Source organism: Salvelinus fontinalis, chromosome 35 (genome assembly GCF_029448725.1).
Source record: "Salvelinus fontinalis isolate EN_2023a chromosome 35, ASM2944872v1, whole genome shotgun sequence".
Lineage (NCBI taxonomy): Eukaryota > Metazoa > Chordata > Actinopteri > Salmoniformes > Salmonidae > Salvelinus > Salvelinus fontinalis.
In genome coordinates, this window is record NC_074699.1 from 7,043,411 (window position 1) to 7,067,381 (window position 23,971).

Sequence of the window (23,971 nt, forward strand, 5' to 3'; positions counted from 1 at the left end):
CTTGGGTCAAATGTGTAAGGTATCCTTCCACAAGCTTCCCACAATAATTGGGTGAATTTTGGCCTATTCCTCACGACAGAGCTGGTGTAACTGAGTCAGGTTTGTAGGCCTCCTTGCGCTTTATCATTTCTGCCCACAAATGTTCTATAGGATTGAGGTCAGGGCTTTGTGATGGTCACTCCAATACCTTGACTTCGTTGTCCTTAAGCCATTTTTCCACAACTTTGGAAGTATGCTTGGGGTCAATGTCCATTTGGAAGACCCATTTGCAACCAAGCTTTAACTTCCTGACTGATGTCTTGAGATTTTGCTTCAATATATCCACATGATTTTCAATTCCTCATGAGGCCATCTATTTGGTGAAGTGCACCAGTCCCTCCTGCATCAAAGCACCCCCACAACATGATGCTGATGCTTGATGCTTAAACAATTTAAAGGCAATGCTACCAAATACCAATTCAGTGTATGTAAACGTCTGACTGGGAATGTGATGAAATAAATAAAAGCTGAAATATATCATTCTCTACTATTATTCTGACATTTCACATTCTTAAAATTAAGTGGTGATCCTACCTGACCTAAGACAGGGAATTTTTACGAGGATTAAATGTCAGGAATTGTAAAAAACTGAGTTTAAATGTATTTGGCTAAGGTGTATGTAAACTTCCGACTTCAATTGTATCTTACATTACTCATCTCATATATTTATACTGTCATTGCTCATCCATATATGTATATGTACATTACCGGTTAAAAGTTTTGGAACACCTACACATTTAAGGGTTTTTCTTTATTTTTAGTACTTTGTACATTGTAGAACAATAGCCACCCGTTGCCTTGATTTCAGCTTTGCACACTCTTGGCATTTTCTCAGCCAGCTTCATGAGGTAATCACCTGGAATGCATTTCAAATAACAGGTGTGCCTTCTTAAAAGTTAATTTGTGGAATTTCTTTCCCTCTAAATGCGTTTGAGACAATTAGTTGTGTTGTGAAAAGGTATGGGGTATACAGAAGATAGCCCTATATGGTAAAAGACCAAGTCCATATTATGGCAAGAACAGCTCAAATAAGCAAAGAGAAACGACAGTCCATCATTACTTTAAGACATGAAGGTCAGTCAATACGGAACATTTCTAGAACTTTGAACGTTTCTTCAAGTGCAGTCGCAAAAACCACCAAGCACTATGATGAAACTGGCTCTCATAAGGACCACCACAGGATTGGAAGACCCAGAGTTACCTCTGCTGCAGAGGATAAGTTCATTAGAGTTACCAGTCTCAGAAATTGCAGCCCATAAAAGGCTTCACAGAGTTCAAGTAACAGACACATCTCAACATCAACTGTTCAGAGGAGACTGCGTGAATCAGGCCTTCATGGTCAAATTGCTGAAACCACTACTAAAAGACACCAATAAGAAGAAGAGACTTGCTTGGGCCAAGAAATACGAGTAATGGGCACTAGATCGGTGGAAATCTGTCCTTTGGTCCAAATTGGAGATTTTTGGGTCCAACCAAAAATGATGTGGGGGTGCTTTGCTGGTGACACTGTCTGTGATTTATTTAGAATTCAAGGCACAGTTAACCAGCATTGCTACCACAGCATTCTGCAGCGATACGCCATCCCATCTGTTTTGTGCTTAGTGGGACTATAATTTGTTTATCAACAGGACAATGACTCGACATACCTCCAGGCTGTGTCAGGGCTATATTACCAAGAAGGAGAGTGATGTAGTGCTGTATCAGATGGCTTGGCCTCCACAATCCCCCGACCTCAACCTAATTCAGATGGTTTGGGATGAGTTGGACCACAGAGTGAAGGAAAAACAGCCAACAAGTGCTCAGCATACATGGGAACTCCTTCAAGGCGGTTGGAAAAGCATTCCAGGTGAAGCTGGTTGAGAGAATGCCAAGAGTCTGCAAAGCTGTCATCAAGGAGAAGGGTGGCTATTTGAAGAATCTCAAATATAAAATGTATTTTGATTTGTTTAACACTTTTTTGGTTACTACATGTGTTATTTCATAGTTGTGATGACTTCACAATTATTCTACAATGTAGAACACAGTAGAAATAAAGAAAAACCCTTGAATGAGTAGGTTTTCTAAAACTTTTGACCGGTAGTGTATATATGTTCTTATTCCATTCCTTTACTTAGATTTGTGTGTATTGGGTAGTTCTTGTGAAATTGTTAGATATTATTTGTTAGATATTACTGCGCTGTTGGAGCTAGAAACACAAGCATTTCGCTACACCTGCAATAACATCTTCTAAACGCGTGTATGTGACCAATACAATTTGATTTGATTTTGATATTCACAACTATCTGTTACAATAAGGTGTCACAATAAGCAGAGGTATCCATGGTACCCGGTGGTTGAGCTAGATTTAAATCCACACACCTCCACACCCATTATGTCCACAGAGATCACCACACAGATCGGGCTGAGAAACTTGGTATGATTAATTTCCAACCCAATGGGTTGAATTTCCTGAATGTTCTGGAGATGGAATTAATTGACTCAAGCTAACCCTGCCAGCTTGTACCTCTATTAATACTTTTTTTCTGAATAATTCTGTAGATAAAAAAAAGTATTTTAAATTTGATGGTGAGCTCTCTCTCTTTCTCAGATTCTCTCGTTCCCTTATTTTTTCCAGATAACTCTGTATGGAGGTGGGCTTTCTTTCCCTCTCTCTTTTCTCTCTCTTTCTTTCTCTCCGATTCTCTTTCTCTGATTTTCTCTCTCTTGCTCCAATTCTCTCATTCCCTGCTTCCCTCTCTCCTGTCTGACCCATATTTCAGGAGCCAGACGTAGAATCCCGTCCTGATGGGGGGTCCGTCTGCCGTGAGCCAGGCATGAATTTTTCATCTTCATGTCCCGTACATTTCCCCCTCCCTTGCTCCTTGGCCTAGTTATTTTTTCAGGACTTATTTCTCTATGTCTTTCTGTCCTCCCTAGTTTCTTTCCTCCCACTGTTGTTGTTTTATTCCATTATTTAAAGAGAGAAGGGGAAGAGAATGGAGAGAGACGGGGAAGAATCCGTCATGGTCCACTTGAGCTTAGCGACTTGTCAAAGTTTTAGACAACAAAACTGGAAAAAGAGACGTGCGTGTGTGAAAGTGAGTGACAGAGTAAGTGTGCCTGTGTGGATGTGTGTTCCTACGTTCATATTTGTTCAGCAGAACACACATGACTACATATCCACAGTGGTATCACACACACCTACACACACCAGACCCGAGTTCAAATACTATTCAGAGCTTCTGCTCTTTTCTATAATTTGTAGGTAGGTAGAACTGGAGTCTGATGGGATAGTTCTGAGCTTCTGCTCTTTTCTATGTCAACTCGTGGGATGAGAGGAGGATGAAAGGCAGGCAGGGGGCAAGAAGGGAAGGCAAACCCTGAAAGTGCATAGGTAATACTCAAGGAACCATACAACGTGTTTAAAAAGGAATATTTTTTTTTTTTCACACACAAACACACCTCAATGCATACCCTGGAAATGAATCACTATGACCTTTCATCTCTAACTACTGCCTGCTCTCTGACTGATGATCTGCCTCAGAACACGTGACTTCTGAACTTTCCTCTGTTTGGGTTAGGAACGAGAGGGAGGGAAAGAGAGAGACAGATGAGAGATTCAATGGAATTCTACTTCGTGTGCCAAGTGAGTTTTTGGAATCAGCCCTAGAGTTATAGTTTAGAGACTCTCATTCAGGGGGTAGCTTTGTCTTCTGCTCCTGTTCCAGATCCTTCTCCTTCTCTGTTGCATCTGAATAGGAGGGGTAAGAGTACTCTTAAATAAAAATACTAATAAAACTATACTAATAAGTCTCTTCTGTTCTGAGGACTCGGTTGTGTCATAAAGCAAAGGAAACCTGTGTGTGAGAAAACGAAAGGAAGAGATGAGAGGTAGTAGATTTGGGTCACGTTTTGTCGCAATAGTCACTGAGGTAGGAAGTACAAAAATACACATTTTATCCTCAAACATATCTGTGCCCGTCCCTTTTTTCTGTCTCTCTGCTCTTTAACTTGTATTACACTCTGAACTGCCGTCACGTTTCTAAGTGGGTTTCTTTGACTGCGCCTCTGTATGCATTTTATTGGCAGTTCAGGTATAAGAGAGGTAGATTGAACAATTAGTTAATAACCTTCTAAGGCAGCAACCCCCCTTCACACACGCACACACAACACGCTTTAAATAATACATCACCTCCTGTCTGGGGCCATTCAGGCAGAAATCATGGTACTTCCCTCTGATACTAGCCTGTTCACCTGGCCCTCCTTTAGCCAGGACTATAATTGGCTATCGATCGCTGTGGTTATAACTGTAGTGGCAGGCTGTTGTATTAGTGAAGGAGAGAGAAAGATGGTGGCGGGACTCAGTGCAGGAGAGAAAAGGGAGAGAGACATTGTTGTAGGCCTAATAGCGCTCGTAAGTGGAACTAATGAAAACATCAGAGAAATGATTGTAAGTAAGGTGGTTTTTGGGGGGTTGTTGTGCTGGATATGACAGTGTAGTTTAGAGCAGAGGTTAACCATCAGGGTGGATGGGAGGTTGTCGACTGGAGGTTAATAGACAGCTACTTTTCTCTGTGTGAACGTAAGAGAAAGGTCACTAAGCTGTGCAGCGCATGGCGCATGGTGCATGCGTATGAGATTCTTACATCATACAAGCGGCGCATCGGATATTGTTTGTGTGATTTGTCCTTTGATTGACATCCCGTCTCTCTCTCTTTGTCGGTAGCGCCGAGAGAGTGTGAAGAGGATGAGTTCCATTGTCAGAACGGCTACTGCATCCGCAGCCTGTGGCACTGTGATGGGGACAATGACTGTGGTGATAACAGTGACGAGCAGTGTGGTGAGTTAAACACACACACACACACACACACACACACATGCACTCCACACATTCACTCCTACAGTATACACATACATTCAGAAAGTTGTAGTCTTTGTCACATCTCAATTACGTTAACTTTAATATCTCTATTTTCCTCTTTCTCTCTCTCTCAGACATGCGAAAGTGTTCCGATAAGGAGTTTCGCTGTACAGATGGGAGCTGCATTGCTGAACACTGGTACTGTGATGGAGATACTGACTGCAAGGACGGATCAGACGAGGAAAACTGCCGTGAGTTGCCCTGTGTGTGTGTGTGTGTGTGTGTGTGTGTGTGTGTGTGTGTGTGTGTGTGTGTGTGTGTGTGTGTGTGTGTGTGTGTGTGTGTGTGTGTGTGTGTGTGTGTGCGTGCGTGCGTGCGTGTGTTTGTCCTGTTTCTCACATGTACAAGTGTGTATTATACGCATGTGTCCTGGAAAGAGATGGAGACCCGCACACTGTCTGAAAAGGAATAAATCCTCAACGAAGGCTTCAATGCAAAATAAAGATGTTTATTAAAACACATTGGGGCCAAAAAAATCATCAGTGCATAAATGAAAGGTGAAAACAAGTGTAAATTGACGGCACACACGGCATGAGGCCAAAAGGTTTGTGCTTAGTTTTCATCTTTCATTCACTATGCACTTTCTTTCACTATAATTTTTTGGCCATAGTTGTATTCAAGTATCAGTTTTGGATGTATTCCTTTTTTCTACAGTGTGTGGGTCTCCATCTCTTCCACTCTTCTTATTTTGACTCCTACACACCTGGAACAGACACTATTCAGTAGTAAGGACCTTAAAAGAGAGCAGACAGCCTTGTATCATTCATACGCATGTGTGAAATGGAAATGTTTCGTTTTTTTGCATATCCCAACTCCCCCTGAGACACATACTGTATGTGTGTGTGTCCACTCTCTCTCTCTCTCTATTTTGACTGCCCTAGAGTATAACACACTGAATGTCAGAACCACACACTGTCTTTATAGTTTATGACAGAAAGGTTTTGGGGTGAAAGGGACTGTGTGTTAAATACGTACCCCTCACCCCTATCTCTTTTTCTCCCTTTCTCTCTCCCTCCGTAGCATCTGATGTAATGACGGCCACCTGTAGTGTCGAAGAGTTCCAGTGTGCATATGGACGCTGTATTCTGGACATTTACCACTGTGACGGAGACGATGATTGTGGAGACTGGTCTGATGAGTCCGACTGCTGTACGTACACACACACACACACACACACACACGCACGCGTCTGATTCAGGTGGCTAATCATTGATCTGCAGGCGCCAGCACCAGAAATGCTACATCAGAGGCTGCTACAGCGCCGGGCAGCAAACCCATACTGTGCCTCAAATTCCTCCGCTACACACACAGAGAGAACCTGCTGTGGCCAGACGACGGGTTGGAATTCTACCCAGAATGCCAAGCACCCTATTTCTCAACTGGGATGTAAACAAAGGGGTCAGTAGGTTAGGGGCAGGGAGGATTGCAGGTGGGTTACAACTTTGTCATGATGGACGGAGAGAGTGAAGTTCAGTGTTTGAGAGGTGCCACTGACACCCTGTTGTCTTTTTTAAGACCTTGTCAGGTGAAAGGAAAAGGGTGTTAATACTTCCAGTCAAGTGTTCATAAAACAAAAGAGATTAGGATAGGATCGGCTGAGGTTTGACAGATTTGAGACATGTTGGTGATGGCAGGTCCAGCTGTTACCATTGTAGCTATGATTGAGCTTGAGCACTGAGCGGTGACACTGCAGAAATCTGTCTCCCCCACTCGGTATGGCTCTCTGAGCGACCTCTAACATAGATTCCTGGAATGCCCTGTCCCAATCTCCTTGCTGACAGCTGTCATGCTAGAGTCATGTGTCTATGTTACGTGTGTGTGTGTGTGTGCATGGCTGCGTGCGTTGGGAAACACTTCCCATCTTTTTCTTTCGAACACACATACACGCGAGCTAGCTAGCGTTTCGATTAGCACAGGCTATCACGTTTCTCCTCATCACTCCAGAGAATGTATTCTGTTAGACTACTGCTAAGTCCTTTCTTTCTGTTAATGTATCTCTATGTCAGTCTTTCATGTCTCTCTTTGTACTATCTCTGTCCCACAGTCTCTCTTTCTTTCTCTTTCTCTCAATTCAATTTAAATTTCAGGGCTTTATGGAATGGGAAACATATGTTACCATTGCCAAAGCAAGTGAAGTAGGTAATAAACAAAAGTGAAATAAACAATAAAAATTAACAGTAAACATTACACTCACAGAAATTCCAAGAGAATAGACATTTCAAATGTCATATTATGTCTATATACAGTGTTGTAACGACGTGCAAATAGTTACAGTACAAAAAAGAGAAAAAATAAATATGGGTTGTATTTACAATGGTGTTTGTTCTTAACTGGTTGCCCTATTCTTGTGGCAACAGGTCACAAATCTTGCTGCTGTGATGGCACACTGTGGTATTTCACACAGTAGATATGGGAGTTTATCAAAATTGGGATCTGTGTAATCTGAGGGACATATGTGTCTCTAATATGGTCATACATTTGGCAGGAGGTTAGGAAGTGCAGCTCAGTTTCCTCCTCATTTTGTGCACATAACCTGTCTTCTCTTGAGAGCCAGGTCTGCCTACGAATCTGTACATAGTCAAAGCTTTCCTTAAGTTTGGGTCAGTCACAGTGGTCAGGTATTCTGCCGCTATACTCTCTGTTTAGGGCCAAATAGCATTCTAGTTTGCTCTGTTCTTTTTTACATTCTTTCCAATGTGTCAACTAATTATCTTTTTGTTTTCTCATGATTTGGTTGGGTTTAATTGTGTTGCTGTCCTGGGGCTATGTGGGGTGTGTTTATGAACAGAGCCCCAGGACCAGCTTGCTTAGGGGGCTCTTCTCCAGGTTAATTTCTCTGTAGGTGATGGCTTTGTTATGGAAAGTTTGGGAATTGCTTTCTCTCTCTCACTCTCACTCTCATTCTCATTCTCACTCTCTCTCTCCCACGCTCTCTCTCTCACTCACTCACTCACTCACTCACTCACTCACTCACTCACTCACTCACTCATTCAATCACTCACTCACTCTCATTCTCTCTGTCATGGCAGCCCACACAAGTGTATGGGGCTCTGTTAGCATGCATCAGACTAGGGAGTAGGATGAGTGGAGAGTGTGTTAAGAATGGAGAGACGTCTGGGCACACAAGAGCAGATCAAAGGATTCTCTGTGTGTTTAGTGGTGTGTGTGTGTGTGTGTGTGTGTGTGTGTGTGTGTGTGTGTGTGTGTGTGTGTGTGTGTGTGTGTATGGATATATATATCTGTATATGTGGTGTGTGTCTGTATTCTGAGAGTTGGCCACACACAAGCAGATGAAACGGTTCTCTGTGTATCTGGCCGTCAATGTGGATGACAGGGTACCAGCTGATAAGTGGGTTTGGACATGAGAACACTTAGTGTTCATTCCATTGCTCTATCTATCTTTCCTTCTTTTCTTTTCTTATCTTATCTATGTATTTCTCTCTCCCACCGCCTGGTGTTTTGATCACACACACAGCACTGCTTCATTCTTCTCTTCTTTTTTCTCTCCCACTTTTCTGTTGGCCATGTTCCCTTCTCTTGTCTAACTGATACCACTGCACATGAATAAAAGTGTATGCTCTCATTTGGTCTTGGATAGATACGTCTGATTCTTTTTCAAACATGCATGCCCTGCCCCAAATGTTCATTTATTTTCTGTCCCTGTTAAAAGCGTCTTTGTATTACCAGGGTCCTTCAGATCAATTGTTTTCCACTGTCAGGGATGATTGAAGATCCAAAAGCGTTTGCATTTTATCTCACGGTAGTGGTCGTGTGTGTCCTGCAGCCTCCCACCAGCCTTGTCGTTCCGTGGAGTTCATGTGCAGCAGTGGGATGTGCATCAACGCTGGCTGGAGGTGTGACGGGGAGTTTGACTGTGATGACCAATCAGATGAGAAGAACTGCAGTAAGTATCTGCTTATGTGTGTGTGTGTGTGTGTGTGTGTGTGTGTGTGTGTGTGTGTGTGTGTGTGTGTGTGTGTGTGTGTGTGTGTGTGTGTGTGTGTGTGTGTGTACATAATGGACGTAGATTGTGTGTGTGTTTGTGTACATAATGGACGTAGATTGTGTGTGTCTAACCAACCTGTCCTCTCCCTCCAGCCTCCTCCATGTGTACTGCGGATCAGTTCCGCTGTGCGTCGGGACGCTGTGTCAGGTTGTCATGGAGATGTGATGGCGAGGATGACTGCTCTGACGGCAGCGATGAAGATGACTGTGAGAAGACTGGTACGTGTGTGGGTGTGTGCACGTGTGCAGATCAGCATCAATCTAAACTAGACAGTACAGAGGAAATAAAAGGATGAAAAGAAAGAGAGCTCTAGGGACTTAGTTCTTATATATGCGGGCTAAACAAACAATGAGCTAAATCTCACATTAAAGAACGGTTACCATTACCCCACAGGCCTTTTGTGTCTATCCTTCAAAAGTCGTCCCAAATGGTACCATATTCCCTATATAGTGCACTACTTTTGACCAGGACCCAAGGCGTGCCATTTGAGACGCAAACAAAGGAGTTTTCAGATGTTGTCCATTGTTCTTCACAGCTTTTTTCAGCCCATTGTAACATTCTCCATCTATCTTCCCACCAGACACCCCTCCATGTGCTCCGGACCAATTCCTGTGTGGTAACGGCCGATGTATTGGCCAGAGGAAGGTCTGTAATGAGGTCAGCGACTGTGGAGATGGGACGGACGAACACCCTCACCAGGACTGCCGTGAGTTATGTCTGACTGTATAAGGGGAAGGGTGTGTGGGTGGGTGGATGTGCCGTGTGTGTGTTTGAGGGCTTATGCGGAAACTTTTGTAAGAATCCACATCATAACGTCTCTCTAACAAGTGTGCGTGTGTGTAGGCCCACGGTCCAGCGAGGGCAACTGTAACCTGAATAACGGAGGCTGTTCTCAGAAGTGTCAGATGGCTCGAGGTCTGGTCCAGTGTACCTGTCATACTGGCTACAGACTGATGGAGGATGGCAGGGCCTGCCAGGGTGGGTGTGTGTGTGTGTGTGTGTGTGTGTGTGTGTGTGTGTGTGTGTGTGTGTGTGTGTGTGTGTGTGTGTGTGTGTGTGTGTGTGTGTGTGTGTGTGTGTGTGTGTGTGTGTGTGTGTGTGTGTGTGTGTGCGATAAGAGTCAGAAAAACTTTAATGTATATGAGTTCTGCTGATTTTATAATGAGTTGATTGAAAATGTATATATTTTAGGTGTTTACTCTTGCAGTATCATCACATATTATTTTACCCCACACCCCACCCACCCACCTGTCTATATGGACCGTTTCCAGATGTGGATGAGTGTGCAGAGGAGGGTTACTGCAGCCAGGGCTGTACCAACACAGAAGGGGGGTTCCAGTGCTGGTGTGTGCAGGGCTACGAGCTGAGGCCTGACAAGCGCAGCTGCAAGGCTCTGGGTGAGTCCACTCACAATCTTTCAATTTAAGACCTTTGGCTTCATGTGGAGGGATTGCGAGCACCTGGGGAAGTTGTTTACCTGAGATGCATCAGGGTTTTGTGTGTCTTAAACATGTTTTGCCTGCATGGAATTAAAACCGTTTCCCTTTCTCTGCCCCGGGTAGTGGGTGACCCATATGCATCATAGTTGTGTTTAAAGCACGCAAGCATGTTTCATCGGCATTTAATTGTAACCGTATCCCTTGCTTAGCTTGGAACAGTTGGACTGTGGCTGAGGTTAGCTGATGGTTTGAGGTCAGAAAAGCGAGTGCTTGGGTTGCATCCCAAATGGCACCTTACATCCTATAGTGCACTACTGTACTACAGTAGTTCACTATAAAGCAATAGGGTGCCTTTTGAAACACAGGCCTACATTGCCAATACAGCACCCCACAAATCTGGTGTGTATCACTGATGAACCCCGAACAAACTCCTCTCTCTCTCTTGCACTCCACACCCTCTTCTCTCTCTCCCTCTTTCTCTCTCACTCTCTTAACCCATCATTTTGCTTCTCACTACCCTCCCTCTTTCCTTTCCCTCCCTGCTCTCTATACCCCCCCCCCCCCCCCCCCCCCATTAGGTCCCGAGCCAGTGCTGCTGTTCGCTAATCGTATAGACATCCGCCAGGTGTTGCCCCACCGGTCAGAGTACACTCTGCTGTTGAACAACCTGGAAAATGCCATCGCTCTGGACTTCCACCACAACCAGGAGCTGGTCTTCTGGTCCGACGTCACGCTCGACCGCATCATGAAGGCCAACCTGAACGGGAGCAACGTGGAGGAAGTGGTTTCCACTGGCTTAGAGAGTCCAGGTAGGAACGTGACCATTTATGGTCAAAACACACGCTATAGGAATTCGTAGCACGCGGTTTCCACCGGCATGGATACGATCACAGGTGGACATTCTACATTCTGTACACGCACAATTATGTAGAGGAAAGCCCAGTTATAACTGCAACCACAACATGGTTTTACTGCGGTCAGAATATGTATCAACATAGTATGTACAGCGCTGCAACAGTCATAATGGTTTAGGACATGCTGAAGAAGACAAACGGATGGCATTTTCTAATCCGAAAAGGTCAAATAGAGGGGGGGCTTATATTTTTTGTAACCTGTACAAGTGTGTGGTGTGAAATGGAAATGTGTTTTAATTGCATAACCCACTCCTCCTGAGACACCCTCAGAGAGTGGGTTCACGGCCAGGGATCAGCTATTATTGACGATCAGCAGATGTTTCGCTTAGTCAGCGCAGGAATTTGAATTTGAATCAGTCTTTCAGTTACTGGCCCAACGCTCTAACCGTTAGGCTGTCTGCCGCCGTCTAATAACAAATGTGATTTTGGCTTCTATACTTTTACCCAATGTTTGCTCCAAACCATAACCCCTAGGTAATAACTAGATTGCTCAACAGCTCTGATTCTTCTGCCACATTTTAATATTACCATCTGTTGACTACCTGGGTTGTGTTTATTAGGGCACATAACATGTTTTAAACTTTTGCAATGGAAAAACAAAGCCTGTTTCCGTCTGTTTTCCTCTGTTTGGTCCCTAATGAACATGACCCTGCTCTCTCCCACTAGGTGGTCTGGCTATAGACTGGATCCATGACAAGCTATACTGGACTGACTCAGGGACGTCCCGTATTGAGGTGGCCAATCTGGATGGAACCCACCGCAAGGTCCTCCTATGGCAGAGCATGGAGAAACCCAGAGCCGTTGCACTGCACCCTATAGAGGGGTAAGGAAGAGCTCTCTCTTCTCTATCCCTACCTGCTAACCTGCACGCATTTTGTCTACCATAAACGCAATTTCCGGTCAAAGTACGCTGGTACAAAAAATACCCCTAAAATACGCCAAAATAGACTTCTAGCGGGCACATTGTGGTTTTTGACTCAACCTTCTGAAGTTGGAGCAGAACTAATCATAGGACTCGGACTGTAGCTCTCCACTCCGGCCCTCCCCGCCCCCCTGTAGTTGTAGTACTATTTTCCTCCTTGCAGCTGGATGGCAGCTCTTCACTTCGTCTGTTGATACCACTGATGTGTGAGGAAAAAGGGTAGGGAAAATGGAGAACGGACTGTTTTCCAAATACATTTTCCAAAATGTTATGTATTAGTCAAGCACATAACCAATATTATTCCTTAGACAGCTTCTTAGCTAAGTCGTCATTACAAAACGTAGTTAGCTACAAATGAAGATGAAGACAGTTTAAATTTCCACAAGTGTTTCCACATTAAGACACCTATGAATTAGAATGATCATTACCTCTAAATTTAACCTAGAAAATGTTTTGTGTCATTGCGACCACCTCAATCTAATTTAGCATCACACACTAGACTACTGTGTTGGCTACGTTGTTGGAAATCATTTAAGACTAGGTTTCAGGAAATGGCAGTTACAGGTAAAAGAATAAATAAATAAATGCTCCAATTTTCTTCTTCAACTTCACAACTTCCAGACCTCTCCTACTCAACCTTAGGCCTACATCAGCACCACCTAGTCAGAAATGCAAAGTGGCAATATGTAACTTTTTGGGTGACCGAACCAAATACACATTGAGCTGTGTGTTATAGATCTATCATTTTACTTGATAGCAAGTCTAAGAAGCGGTAGATCTGTTCTATGGGTGCTATTTCTATGCTTCCCGTTCTTAAGTTTTGTTTTTGCGTGATTATGGAAAATATATTTCACAGCGGTTTAGATGGTACAATGATTCTCTACACTATACTAGCTGATTTTGTCACATAAACTGAAATTAGGCAAACTATTAGAGTGTTAGCAACCAGGATATTTATGAGTAGTGCAACTTAGAATCTATTTCTAGATAGCTACTGAAGAGCAGCCAATTACCAAGTACCCATAGCAGTCTATAGCATAACATTCCTACTGAGGCAGTCTTCTGACAACATCTTTATTAGGCTAAAAAAGGTACATGGGGTCCGGGGCTAGGGGTGCGGCGCTAAAGTGAAACTGATCAAAATTCTTCAAGGTTGGCAGGGACTTGATCTTGGCATTAGATGCTAGACTCTGGCACTTTGTATCTGGAGCAACTATTTAATAGAAGGTGGAGCAGATTTCCCTTTTATCTCAGCTTTAAAGTAGCACAAGTGGAAATTCACTTTATTTTCAACAGAAAGAGCTTACCCATGATGTTTCACAACGATTGAAGTCAGTATGTCATTGTTTTAGTCAAAGTATGATATTGTGGAGGATGCCGTGTGTTTCCCTGATTATATGATGTGCTAATACACCTGGCAAAGTGCTTCCTCTTCGAGTCGCAACTGAGCCAAACAGCTTTTCTCTGTCGCCTGCACTTGAGCCAAGGGGAGCAAATGAAAATTGTCGGTGCAAACTTTTTGTACAACAACTTTTTTTTAACGAAATTAACAATCCGCTTATTTTGTCAATTTTTCACATATTTCTTTGCTAGTCTGTATATATACAGTACTAGTCAAAACGTTGGACACATCTACTCATTCCAGGGTTTTTCTTTATTTTTTGTATTTTCTACATTGTAGAATAATAGTGAAGACATCAACACTATGAAATAACACATATGGAATCATGTAGTAACCAAAAAAGTGTTAAACGGGGCCCCCGAGTGGCGCAGTGGTCTAAGGCATTGCATGTCAGTGATAGAGGTGTCACTACAGACACCCTGGTTCGAATGCAAGCTGTATCACAACCAGCCGTGAGGTGCACAATTGGCCCAGAGGCGGCCGGTGTAGGCCGTCATTGTAAATAAGAATTTGTTCTTAACTGACTTGTCTGGTTAAATATATATATATTTTTAATCTAAATATATTTTAGATTTGAAATTCTTCAAAATAGCCACCCTTTGCCTTGATGACAGCTTTGCACACTCTTGGCGTTCTCTCAACCTGCTTCATGAACTTTGAAAGTGCAGTCGCAAAAACCATGAAGCGCTATGATGAAACTGGCTCTCCATGAGGACAGCTACAGAAAAGGAAATATTTTTATTTGGGAGAAATGTTGTCAGTAGTTCATTTTACCCAAACACAGACTTATAAATAGTAAAAACCAGAGAAACTGATCATTTTGCAGTTGTCTCTTAATTTTTTCCAGAGCTTTATTATATTTTATAAACGGTAAAATTGCGTGATATTATTGCGTTTTGCAACCCTGCTCCCACCGTCGACCCAAGATGAATTGTCTTGACCACTAAAGTCTAGCTTCACTACACGCTTCACTGCTTTGATTGGTGCAGCTAAACCACACGTTTCTGTCCTATAATGAACAGGCACCCGCGAAGGAAAATTCAAGGAACTTATCTATTTTGTTGTGCGTTTGTTACATTTGTATTGGTGTTTCGTGTCCGATACAACGTGCATCATGAGCAAAGTCATTATAGCCTATCATTTAACTTCCCCTGTGAGAACCATGAGAACAAGCTGACTTGGCTTTGCTGTACCGCAGCCAAAGCCTGCATACCAAAGTGTACACTGTGTCTATTACAATGTAGAAAAACGCTTGTCTCTTGTGGAAGATGCCAAAACTTTGGAGATAACAATAGATGGCGAGGTCAAAGATACTGGTTTCCGTTTGTGGTGAGTTTGCTCTCAATGCTTATGACGAATCCAGCTCCAGAACTAGCCTAGCCATCTGACTAATCTTTTGAATATGGTGTAGTAAAAACAAACATAAGGCTAGCAAAATAGCTAGCTTCACTGACAGCTGTCAGTTCCCTATTTATTGACGTTTCTCCACTCCACATGGAAATCACCACTACTTTTTTCCCCACCCCAATTTGGGAATATATATTTATAAGTAGCCTGTGTCATTCTTCAGAGGTGGAACCTAAACAAGCAATTATGTCAAAATAAGGCCGCAGGGTTCTCTGGTAATTGCATATGGTAATTGAGAGGATGATTGGTAAATTGGATATGAATGCTGACATCAAACAGCTGACATCAGTGGCATCTGATAACACAACTATGAATGACCTAGGTTCAAATAGTATTAATTTTATTTTAAATACTTTGAACGTCGTTTGATGAGCCTGCATGGAGTGCCAGATGGGCGGGGTTTGCACTTATGGGACTACTGCATTGGTTCCATTGCGCCAGGAAAACGTGATATAGGCAGCTAAATTATTTGAAAGAAAACAAGTACTTTTTGATCCCAGGTCTGAATGGTGCTTGTCCTATGATATGGGACCTATCTTTTTGTTGGACAATGACAACCTAACCCTAAGTTTCCATGACTTTTTCCACCCCACACAGCAAGATCTACTGGACGGACTGGGGTAACACTCCTCGTATCGAGTATGCCAACATGGACGGCTCCAACCGCTGCATCATAGCCGACACACACTTGTTCTGGCCCAACGGGCTGACCATCGACTACGCCGGGCACCGCATGTACTGGGTGGACGCCAAGCATCACGTCATCGAAAGAGCTGACCTGGATGGACGGAACCGTAAGGCCGTCATCAGCCAAGGTAAGGACACCAGGGAACCAAACACAGACACACACACACAGGCCATGTTTGAATTGTTATTGCCAAATTAACCTCTCTACGGTACGTGAGACGGTAGTGTCCCACCTCTTCAACAGCCAGTGAAACTGCAGGGCGCCAAATTCAAAACAACAGAAATCGCATAATTCAAATTCCTCAAACATACATGTATTTTACACCATTTGAAAGATACACTTGTTGTAAATCCAGCCACAGTGTCCGATTTCAAAAAGGCTTTACGACGAAAGCAAACCAAACGATTATGTTAGGTGGGTGCCTATTCACAGAATAACACAGCCATTTTTTCAGCCAGAGAGGATTCACAAAAAGCAGAAATATAGATAAAATGAATCACTAACCTTTGATGATCTTCATCAGATGACACTCATAGGACTTCATGTTACACAATAAATGTATGTTTTGTTCGGTAAAGTTCATATTTATATCCAAAAATCTGAGTTTAGATTGGCACCTTACTTTCAGAAGTCACAAAACATCCTTTGATTTTGCAGAGAGCCACATCAATTTTCAGGAATACTCATAATAAACATTGCTAAAAGATACAACTGTTATGCATGGAATTTTAGATGCACTTCTCCTTAATGCAATCCAGCCACAGTGTCCGATTTCAAAAAAGCTTTACAAAAAAAGCAAACCATGCAATAATCTGAGTCGGCGCTCAGAGCCTAATCAAGACAAAAATATAGCCGCCATATTATGCAGTCAACAGAAGTCAGAAGTAACATTATAAACATTCACTTACAGTGGGGCAAAAAAGAATTTAGTCAGCCACCAATTGTGCAAGATCTCCCACTTAAAAAGATGAGAGAGGCCTGTAATTTTCATCATAGATACACTTCGACTATGATAGACAAAATGAGAAAAAAAATCCATAAAATCACATTGTAGGATTTTTTATGAATTTATTTGCAAATTATGGTGGAAAATAAGTATTTGGTCACCTACCAACAAGCAAGATTTCTGGCTCTCACAGACCTGTAACTTCTTCTTTAAGAGGCTCCTCTGTCCTCCACTCGTTACCTGTATTAATGGCACCTGTTTGAACTTGTTATCAGTATAAAAGACACCTGTCCACAACCTCAAACAGTCACACTCCAAACTCCACTATGGCCAAGACCAAAGAGCTGTCAAAGGACACCAGAAACAAAATTGTAGACCTGCACCAGGCTGGGAAGACTGAATCTGCAATAGGTAAACAGCTTGGTTTAAAGAAATCAACTGTGGGAGCAATTATTAGGAAATGGAAGACATACAAGACCACTGATAATCTCCCTCGATCTGGGGCTCCACGCAAGATCTCACCCCGTGGGGTCAAAATGATCACAAGAACGGTGAGCAAAGTTCCAGAACCACATGGGGGGACCTAGTGAATGACCTGCAGAGAGCTGGGACCAAAGTAACAAAGCCTACCATCAGTAACACACTACGCCGCCAGGGACTCAAATCCTGCAGTGCCAGACGTGTCCCCCTGCTTAAGCCAGTACATGTCCAGGCCCGTCTGAAGTTTGCTAGAGAGCATTTGGATGATCCAGAAGAAGATTGGGAGAATGTCATATGGTCAGATGAAACCAAAATATAACTTTTTGGTAAAAACTCAACTCGTCGTGTTTGGAGGACAAAGCATGCTGAGTTGCATCGAAAGAACACCATACCTACTGTGAAGCATGGGGGTGGAAACATCATGCTTTGGGGCTGTTTTTCTGCAAAGGGACCAGGACGACTGATCCGTGTAAAGGAAAGAATGAATGGGGCCGTGTATCGTGAGATTTTGAGTGAAAACCTCCTTCCATCAGCAAGGGCATTGAAGATGAAACGTGGCTGGGTCTTTCAGCATGACAATGATCCCAAACACACCGCCCAGGCAACGAAGGAGTGGCTTCGTAAGAAGCATTTCAAGGTCCTAGAGTGGCCTAGCCAGTCTCCAGATCTCAACCCCATAGAAAATCTTTGGAGGGAGTTGAAAGTCCGTGTTGCCCAGCAACAGCCCCAAAACATCACTGCTCTAGAGGAGATCTGCATGGAGGAATGGGCCAAAATACCAGCAACAGTGTGTGAAAACCTTGTGAAGACTCTGTCATTGCCAACAAAGGGTATATAACAAAGTATTGAGATAAACTTTTGTTATTGACCAAATACTTATTTTCCACCATAATATGCAAATAAATTAATAAAAAATCCTACAATGTGATTTTCTGGATTTTTTTTCTCATTTTGTCTGTCATAGTTGAAGTGTACCTATGATGAAAATGACAGGCCTTTCTCATCTTTTTAAGTGGGAGAACCTGCACAATTGGTGGCTGACTAAATACTTTTTTGCCCCACTGTATATACTAGGCGGTGTCAGTGGAAAGCCCCAAAAATTGTCAAAGACTCCAGTCACCCTAGTCATAGACTGTTCTCTCTGCTACCACACGGCAAGCGGTACTGGAGCGCCAAGTCTAGGACCAAAAGGCTCCTTAACAGCTTCTACCTCCAAACCATAAGACTACTGAACAGTTAATCAAATGGCCACCCGGACTATTATCTATGCATAGTCACTTTACAAATTACCTTGACTAACCTGTACCCCCGCACATTGTTGTATTCAGCACATGTGACTAATACAATTTGATTTGATTTGATTACTTCTTATCCCTTTCGCAAATAGCCTACAGCTGTGTCTGTGGAGCTTACTGGCAATATTTTATACAATGTTGCAAGTTTTCTCTGCAAGCTTCAGGCTGGACCAATTTGATAGTTGATACAATGTTTCAAGTTCCTTTCACACAGGCCATGCGTAGCCAATATAGGATCTATAGGATATTTATTTTTTACAGGATGTTTTCTACCTGCAGGCCGCAATGTTTTTATTTGTTGGCTTTTATGTTGGATATTTTCACATAGTTGGCAATGGCAATAGGAGTTACTTTTAGAATTTAGATTAAACACATGATAATGATTTTGAGATACGAAGACTTTGTTATAAATTAAATTAAACTGTTCCGTGCATATGAAAATCATAACTGGCACGCAGATCGGTAGAAATGGTAAGATAAATTGGCACTCCAAATGGAAAAGGTTACCGACCCCTGGTGTAGCCTATTACCGGCAACTTAATGGCAGAATCTGCGAAGGCCAGCAGTGGCTGGAGGAGGTGGGTCGAGAACGTTTTTTCCCCTTCTGAATAGGCTATCTTGATCTCTGGCTCCCTCTTGAGTCATTTGTCTGTCTTAATTATTTATTCACGTTAGAATGGGCAAAAGTGTGACCTAAGCAACTTTGAGCGTGGTATTATCGGCTGTGCAAGGCGCACTGGATCCAGTATCTCCTCCCCCAAAGAACATCTGTCAAACAGCTTGTTGATGAGAGAGGTCAAAGGAGCTAATCGTGCAAGCTAACAGGCGGGCCACAAACTAACAAATAACGGTGCAGTACAACAGTGGTGTGCAGAACGGCATCACGGAACACACAACTCGTCGATCCTTATCATGGATGGGCTATTGCAGCGGACAACCACACCTGGTTCCACTCCTATCAGCTAAAAACAAGAAGAAGTGGTTCCAGTGGAGGGGAGATGAATAGATGGAAGGGCTTTTAGGAGAGGAAAAGGAGGGTTACCCACTGCCCTGTGTGTTTGATTAGAGGAGGGGTGCATGAGTGGTGAGAGGGGGAAGAGGACAGGGGTGTAGAGGGTACCCATCCAGCCCTGTGTGAGCAGCCCTTATTGATGTCTGCTCTCCGGATAAAAACCTGTAATTGGCCCTGTACCTCCTCTAGGCCCTTTGTTTGCTCAGACAACAGGCAGAACAAATGGTGTGTGTGTGTGTGTGTGTGTGTGTGTGTGTGTGTGTGTGTGTGTGTGTGTGTGTGTGTGTGTGTGTGTGTGTGTGCACGCATGCCTTTATGTGTGTGTGTGCACATCTGTGTGTTTGGTCATTTGAGAAACATTTGGAGGCATGCCAATCCTTTGTCATGGTATCTGGTGAGTGATGTGGGTGAGACCCTTATCCCCTGAGCACACCTGTGCACCTTCAGGGGTGAGGTGGGGGGGGGGGGGGGGGCAGTAAAGGAGAAAATAGGAGAGGGGGCATAGCAAGGCATGTCGTGGGGACAGGGAGGGACGGAAATTTGTTTTTTTTTTGGAGGGTGACAGGGGGTGGTGAAAAGGAGGTAGGGGAGAGACACAATAGAGCGAGTGAGGAAGATGAGGAGAAGAGCGGGGACAGAGAGGGGAGAGGTTACATATGGGTGAAGGGTAGACCGCCATGGAATGTTCCCCGTTGCCTTACAGCTGATGGCCCAGCTGTCCCTTAGACCAGAGACAGAAAAGAGAGAGTAGGCCCACATACCACCAGTGTTCCTGCTAGATGCCCTTGAAAGAGAGAGGAGAGGGACCTCGTTTTCTTTCTGATGGGTATGATACTTTAGTGATGTATCTGAGTATTCATCTACAATAAGAGTTAAAAAAAAGAAAAAAAAAAGAGGTAATATCTTGGAGAAAGAGAAAATTATTGCATCAGTACTCTACTGTCTCTCTTTCACACACACACACACACACACACACACACACACACACACACACACACACACACACACACACACACACACACACACACACACACACACACACACACACACACACACACACACACACACACACAGAGTGACACACACTCACACATGACACACCCTGGTAAAAAATGCCAGACCTGCGTAAGACCTTTTTGACAAGCTCACCACAAACTGTGCACCACCAACAGAAATAAACGAGGGGGAAAACTATGTTTTTCCATCCATCAGTTGAGCGGATTCAGCACTCTCTGGGGTTCTCTGGGCTTCGTCTAAATGGAGGGACGACGGTATGGAAGTGTTCCACACATGCTCTCCACCAAAGACTGTGGCCTTATTTAAATGACCAAATCATTGTTCCCTTCCTTTCTTTGATCAATCCCTCCCTCCTTGCTTCAAGTAGTCAAACAGGGACTTCTTTTCAGAAGAAATCTATAGAGCTAGCACTTAACTGCCAAATCTTATGTCATTAGCGAGTGGCTAATAAGAAAGGCTAACTCCAACCAGCTCTGATTTAGCCTGGATACAATAAGGGACACTGTGACATCTGCCAGAACCACTGCTCTGTTCGGGGGAACTTTTTCAATAGAGGGGGAAAAGACCACAGCCTTAACTCATCCTCATTTGATGGTGTGAGGAATCAGATCTTGTCCAACTTTGTGCTATTTTGCTTTGAGGATAAGTGTTCCTTTACTCCAAATTGGTTTTATTTGGTGTTTTGTCTTAGTTTGCGGAGGAACTGTTTAGTGATTTGTGTGTGGCTGGAGGTTGTTTTAGTTGCTGCTCCAATGGGTGCTTATCGTTTGAAATCATGTAACCCCCCCCCCCTTCTATACCACCTGGTCTAATTCCTTTAAAGGGTCAACGAGAAGGTTCCAATGATGTTCTTGTGTTTCAGAAATAAAGACAACATACGCTTCTTTCAACACATATCTTTGTCTCGCTATCTCTCTCTCTCTGTCTTTCTCTCTCTCTCTCTCTCTCTCTCTCTCTGTCTTTCTCTCTCTCTTTCTCTCTCTCTCTTTCTCTGTCTCTCTCTCTCTCTCTCTCTGTCTTTCTCTCTCTCTCTCTGTCTCTCTCTCTCTCTGTCTTTCTCTCTCTCTCTCAAATTCTAATTCTAATTCAAGCTGCTTTATTGGCATGAAAAACATTGTGTCAATATTGCCAAAGCAACAATGTATACAATATATATTGTAAGAAAATTATAAACAATGACAAATAATAATATAGAATGGCAGTAAATAATAATACAAAATTAAATATAAAAATAGTAACAATAAAATGGTAACAGTCAATAATCGAATGTAATGTAATAAAAAAATGAAACTGTAACTAACTTATAACTAAATAATGGTCATCTTCACCATTACATCGGTACTACAACTACTATCATCATTACCACTACTACCACCACCACCATCATTAAACTGCTATCATTACCATTACCACCCATACCATTACTACTTGGAATGATAAACAACAATAATAATAGTAATAACAATAACAGTAATAACAATAACAGTCATAATAAGTAACAGTCATAATACTGCTTACTATGCAGATTATTCAGTGTCCCTCAGGCTATGGCAGGCAAATACATATTTGGCTGCAAGAGGAGCCATTGCTCCTTCGCCCATGAGTATTTTTAGTTTTTCCTCTGGGTTTAATAAGTTAAAATTTGGAATAAATGTAGACATTTCTGTGAATAATGAATCTCTTGGTGAGGAATATTTATCACAGTAAAGGAGAAAGTGCATCTCTGTTTCTACATCCCCTGTCGTGCAGTGACCACATACACGCTCCTCTTTGGGTAGCCATGTCTTTTTATGTCTGCCGGTTTCTATTGCCAATCGGTGGTCACTCAGCCTGTACTTGGTAGGGATCTGTCTCTGCTTCGTATCTCTGACAGAGTAGAGATATTCAGCCAATTCATATTCTCTGTTTAGGGTCAGATAGCAATTTAGTAGGCTTTGGGATTTTGTTTTTCGTTTTTCCAATGTTGTATATATGAGTCCTTTGATTGGTTCATGATTTTGTTTATTGGAATTCTTTCTTTTGAAGCAGTGCTGGTGTCAGCTTGGTTGGTGAGGTCCAACACCAGCTGACTGAGAGGGCTCGTTTCTGGGCTCAGCTCTTGGGTTTGAAGTGCTTTAAATTGCAGACTCGAATTTGGACTTGAATTTAGATGTAGCCAAAATTTTTATGATCTTTTCTGTATTTTCATTATTACTGGAAAGCGGCCCAATTCTGCCCTACATGCATTAGTTGGTGTATTTCTCTGGACTTGTAGGATTTTCCGACAGAATTCTGCATGTAGGGCTTCAATTGGATGTTTGTCCCACATTTTAAAGTCCAGTTTATTGAGTGGCCCCCAAACCTCACTTCTGTAAAGAGCTATTGGTAGGATTACACTGTCAAATATTTTGGTCCAAATTCTAATTGGGATGTTGATTTTGAATAATTTCATTTTTATTGCATACAATGCTCTGCGGGCTTTTTCTTTGAGTGCATTCACTGCCCTATTAAAGTTTCCCGATGCAGACATGGTCAGACCAAGGTAGGTGTAATTTTTTGTGTGTTCAATGATGGTGTTGTTCAGGGTGAATCTATATTTGTGTTTCTGACATCTGTTTTGTTTTTGGAAAATCATGATTTTAGTTTTTGGGAAATTTACTGCCAGGGCCCAATTATGGCAATATTGCTCTAGAATATTAATGTTCTGTTGAAGACCTTCTTTGGTTGGTGATAGAAGTACCAAGTCATCAGCATATAGCAGGTATCTCACCTCTGTGTCAAATAGTGTGAGTCCTGGGGCTGGAGAATTGTCCAACATGTCTGCTAATTCATTGATATAAATGTTGAAAAGATTTGGACTCAAACTACAGCCTTGTCTCACACCTCGACATTGTGAAAAGAATTATGTTCTTTGGTTTTTGATTTTTATTGCACACTTGTTTTCTGTGTACATACATTTTATTAAGTCATACACCTTACCACCAAGCCCACTTTGGAGAATTTTGTAGAATAGCCCTTCGTGCCAAATAGAATCAAATGCTTTTTTAAAGTCTCTCTCTCTCTCTCTCTCTCTCTCTCTCTCTCTCTCTCTCTCTCTCTCTCTCTCTCTCTCTCTCTCTCTCGCTCTCTCTCTCTCTCTCTCTGTCTCTCTGTCTCTCTGTCTCTCTGTCTCTCTCTCTGTCTCTCTCTCTCTCTCTCTCTCCATCCAGGCTTGCCCCATCCATTTGCCATAACAGTATTTGAGGATAGCCTATACTGGACAGACTGGCACACCAAGAGCATCAACAGTGCCAACAAGTTCACGGGCAAGAACCAGGAGATCATCAGAAACAAGCTACATTTCCCCATGGATATACACACACTGCACCCGCAGAGACAGCCCGCAGGTCAGTCCCACACACACACGCGCGCACACACAATCTAAAACATACACATTCTCTGTCATGCACACACAAACGCACACGCACTCACACACACACGCACACACAAACACACACACACACACCACCTACAGATAAACTCTGT

The 23,971-nt window shown here is 42.9% G+C and overlaps 1 protein-coding gene across 1 annotated transcript in view; it reads left to right on the plus strand.

The window, feature by feature from the left end:
- The window catches only part of LOC129834292 (low-density lipoprotein receptor-related protein 4-like), a 189,672-nt gene that overhangs the window by 134,719 nt on the left and 30,982 nt on the right, over window positions 1-23,971 (plus strand). Inside the window, exons 4-15 of the mRNA XM_055899151.1 lie at window positions 4,745-4,858; window positions 5,014-5,130; window positions 5,960-6,088; window positions 8,724-8,843; window positions 9,038-9,163; window positions 9,526-9,651; window positions 9,789-9,923; window positions 10,217-10,342; window positions 10,963-11,193; window positions 11,965-12,121; window positions 15,627-15,844; window positions 23,656-23,832. Of these exons, the coding sequence (XP_055755126.1) occupies window positions 4,745-4,858; window positions 5,014-5,130; window positions 5,960-6,088; window positions 8,724-8,843; window positions 9,038-9,163; window positions 9,526-9,651; window positions 9,789-9,923; window positions 10,217-10,342; window positions 10,963-11,193; window positions 11,965-12,121; window positions 15,627-15,844; window positions 23,656-23,832 (1,776 nt within the window). The remainder of the gene's footprint in view (window positions 1-4,744; window positions 4,859-5,013; window positions 5,131-5,959; window positions 6,089-8,723; window positions 8,844-9,037; window positions 9,164-9,525; window positions 9,652-9,788; window positions 9,924-10,216; window positions 10,343-10,962; window positions 11,194-11,964; window positions 12,122-15,626; window positions 15,845-23,655; window positions 23,833-23,971) is intronic.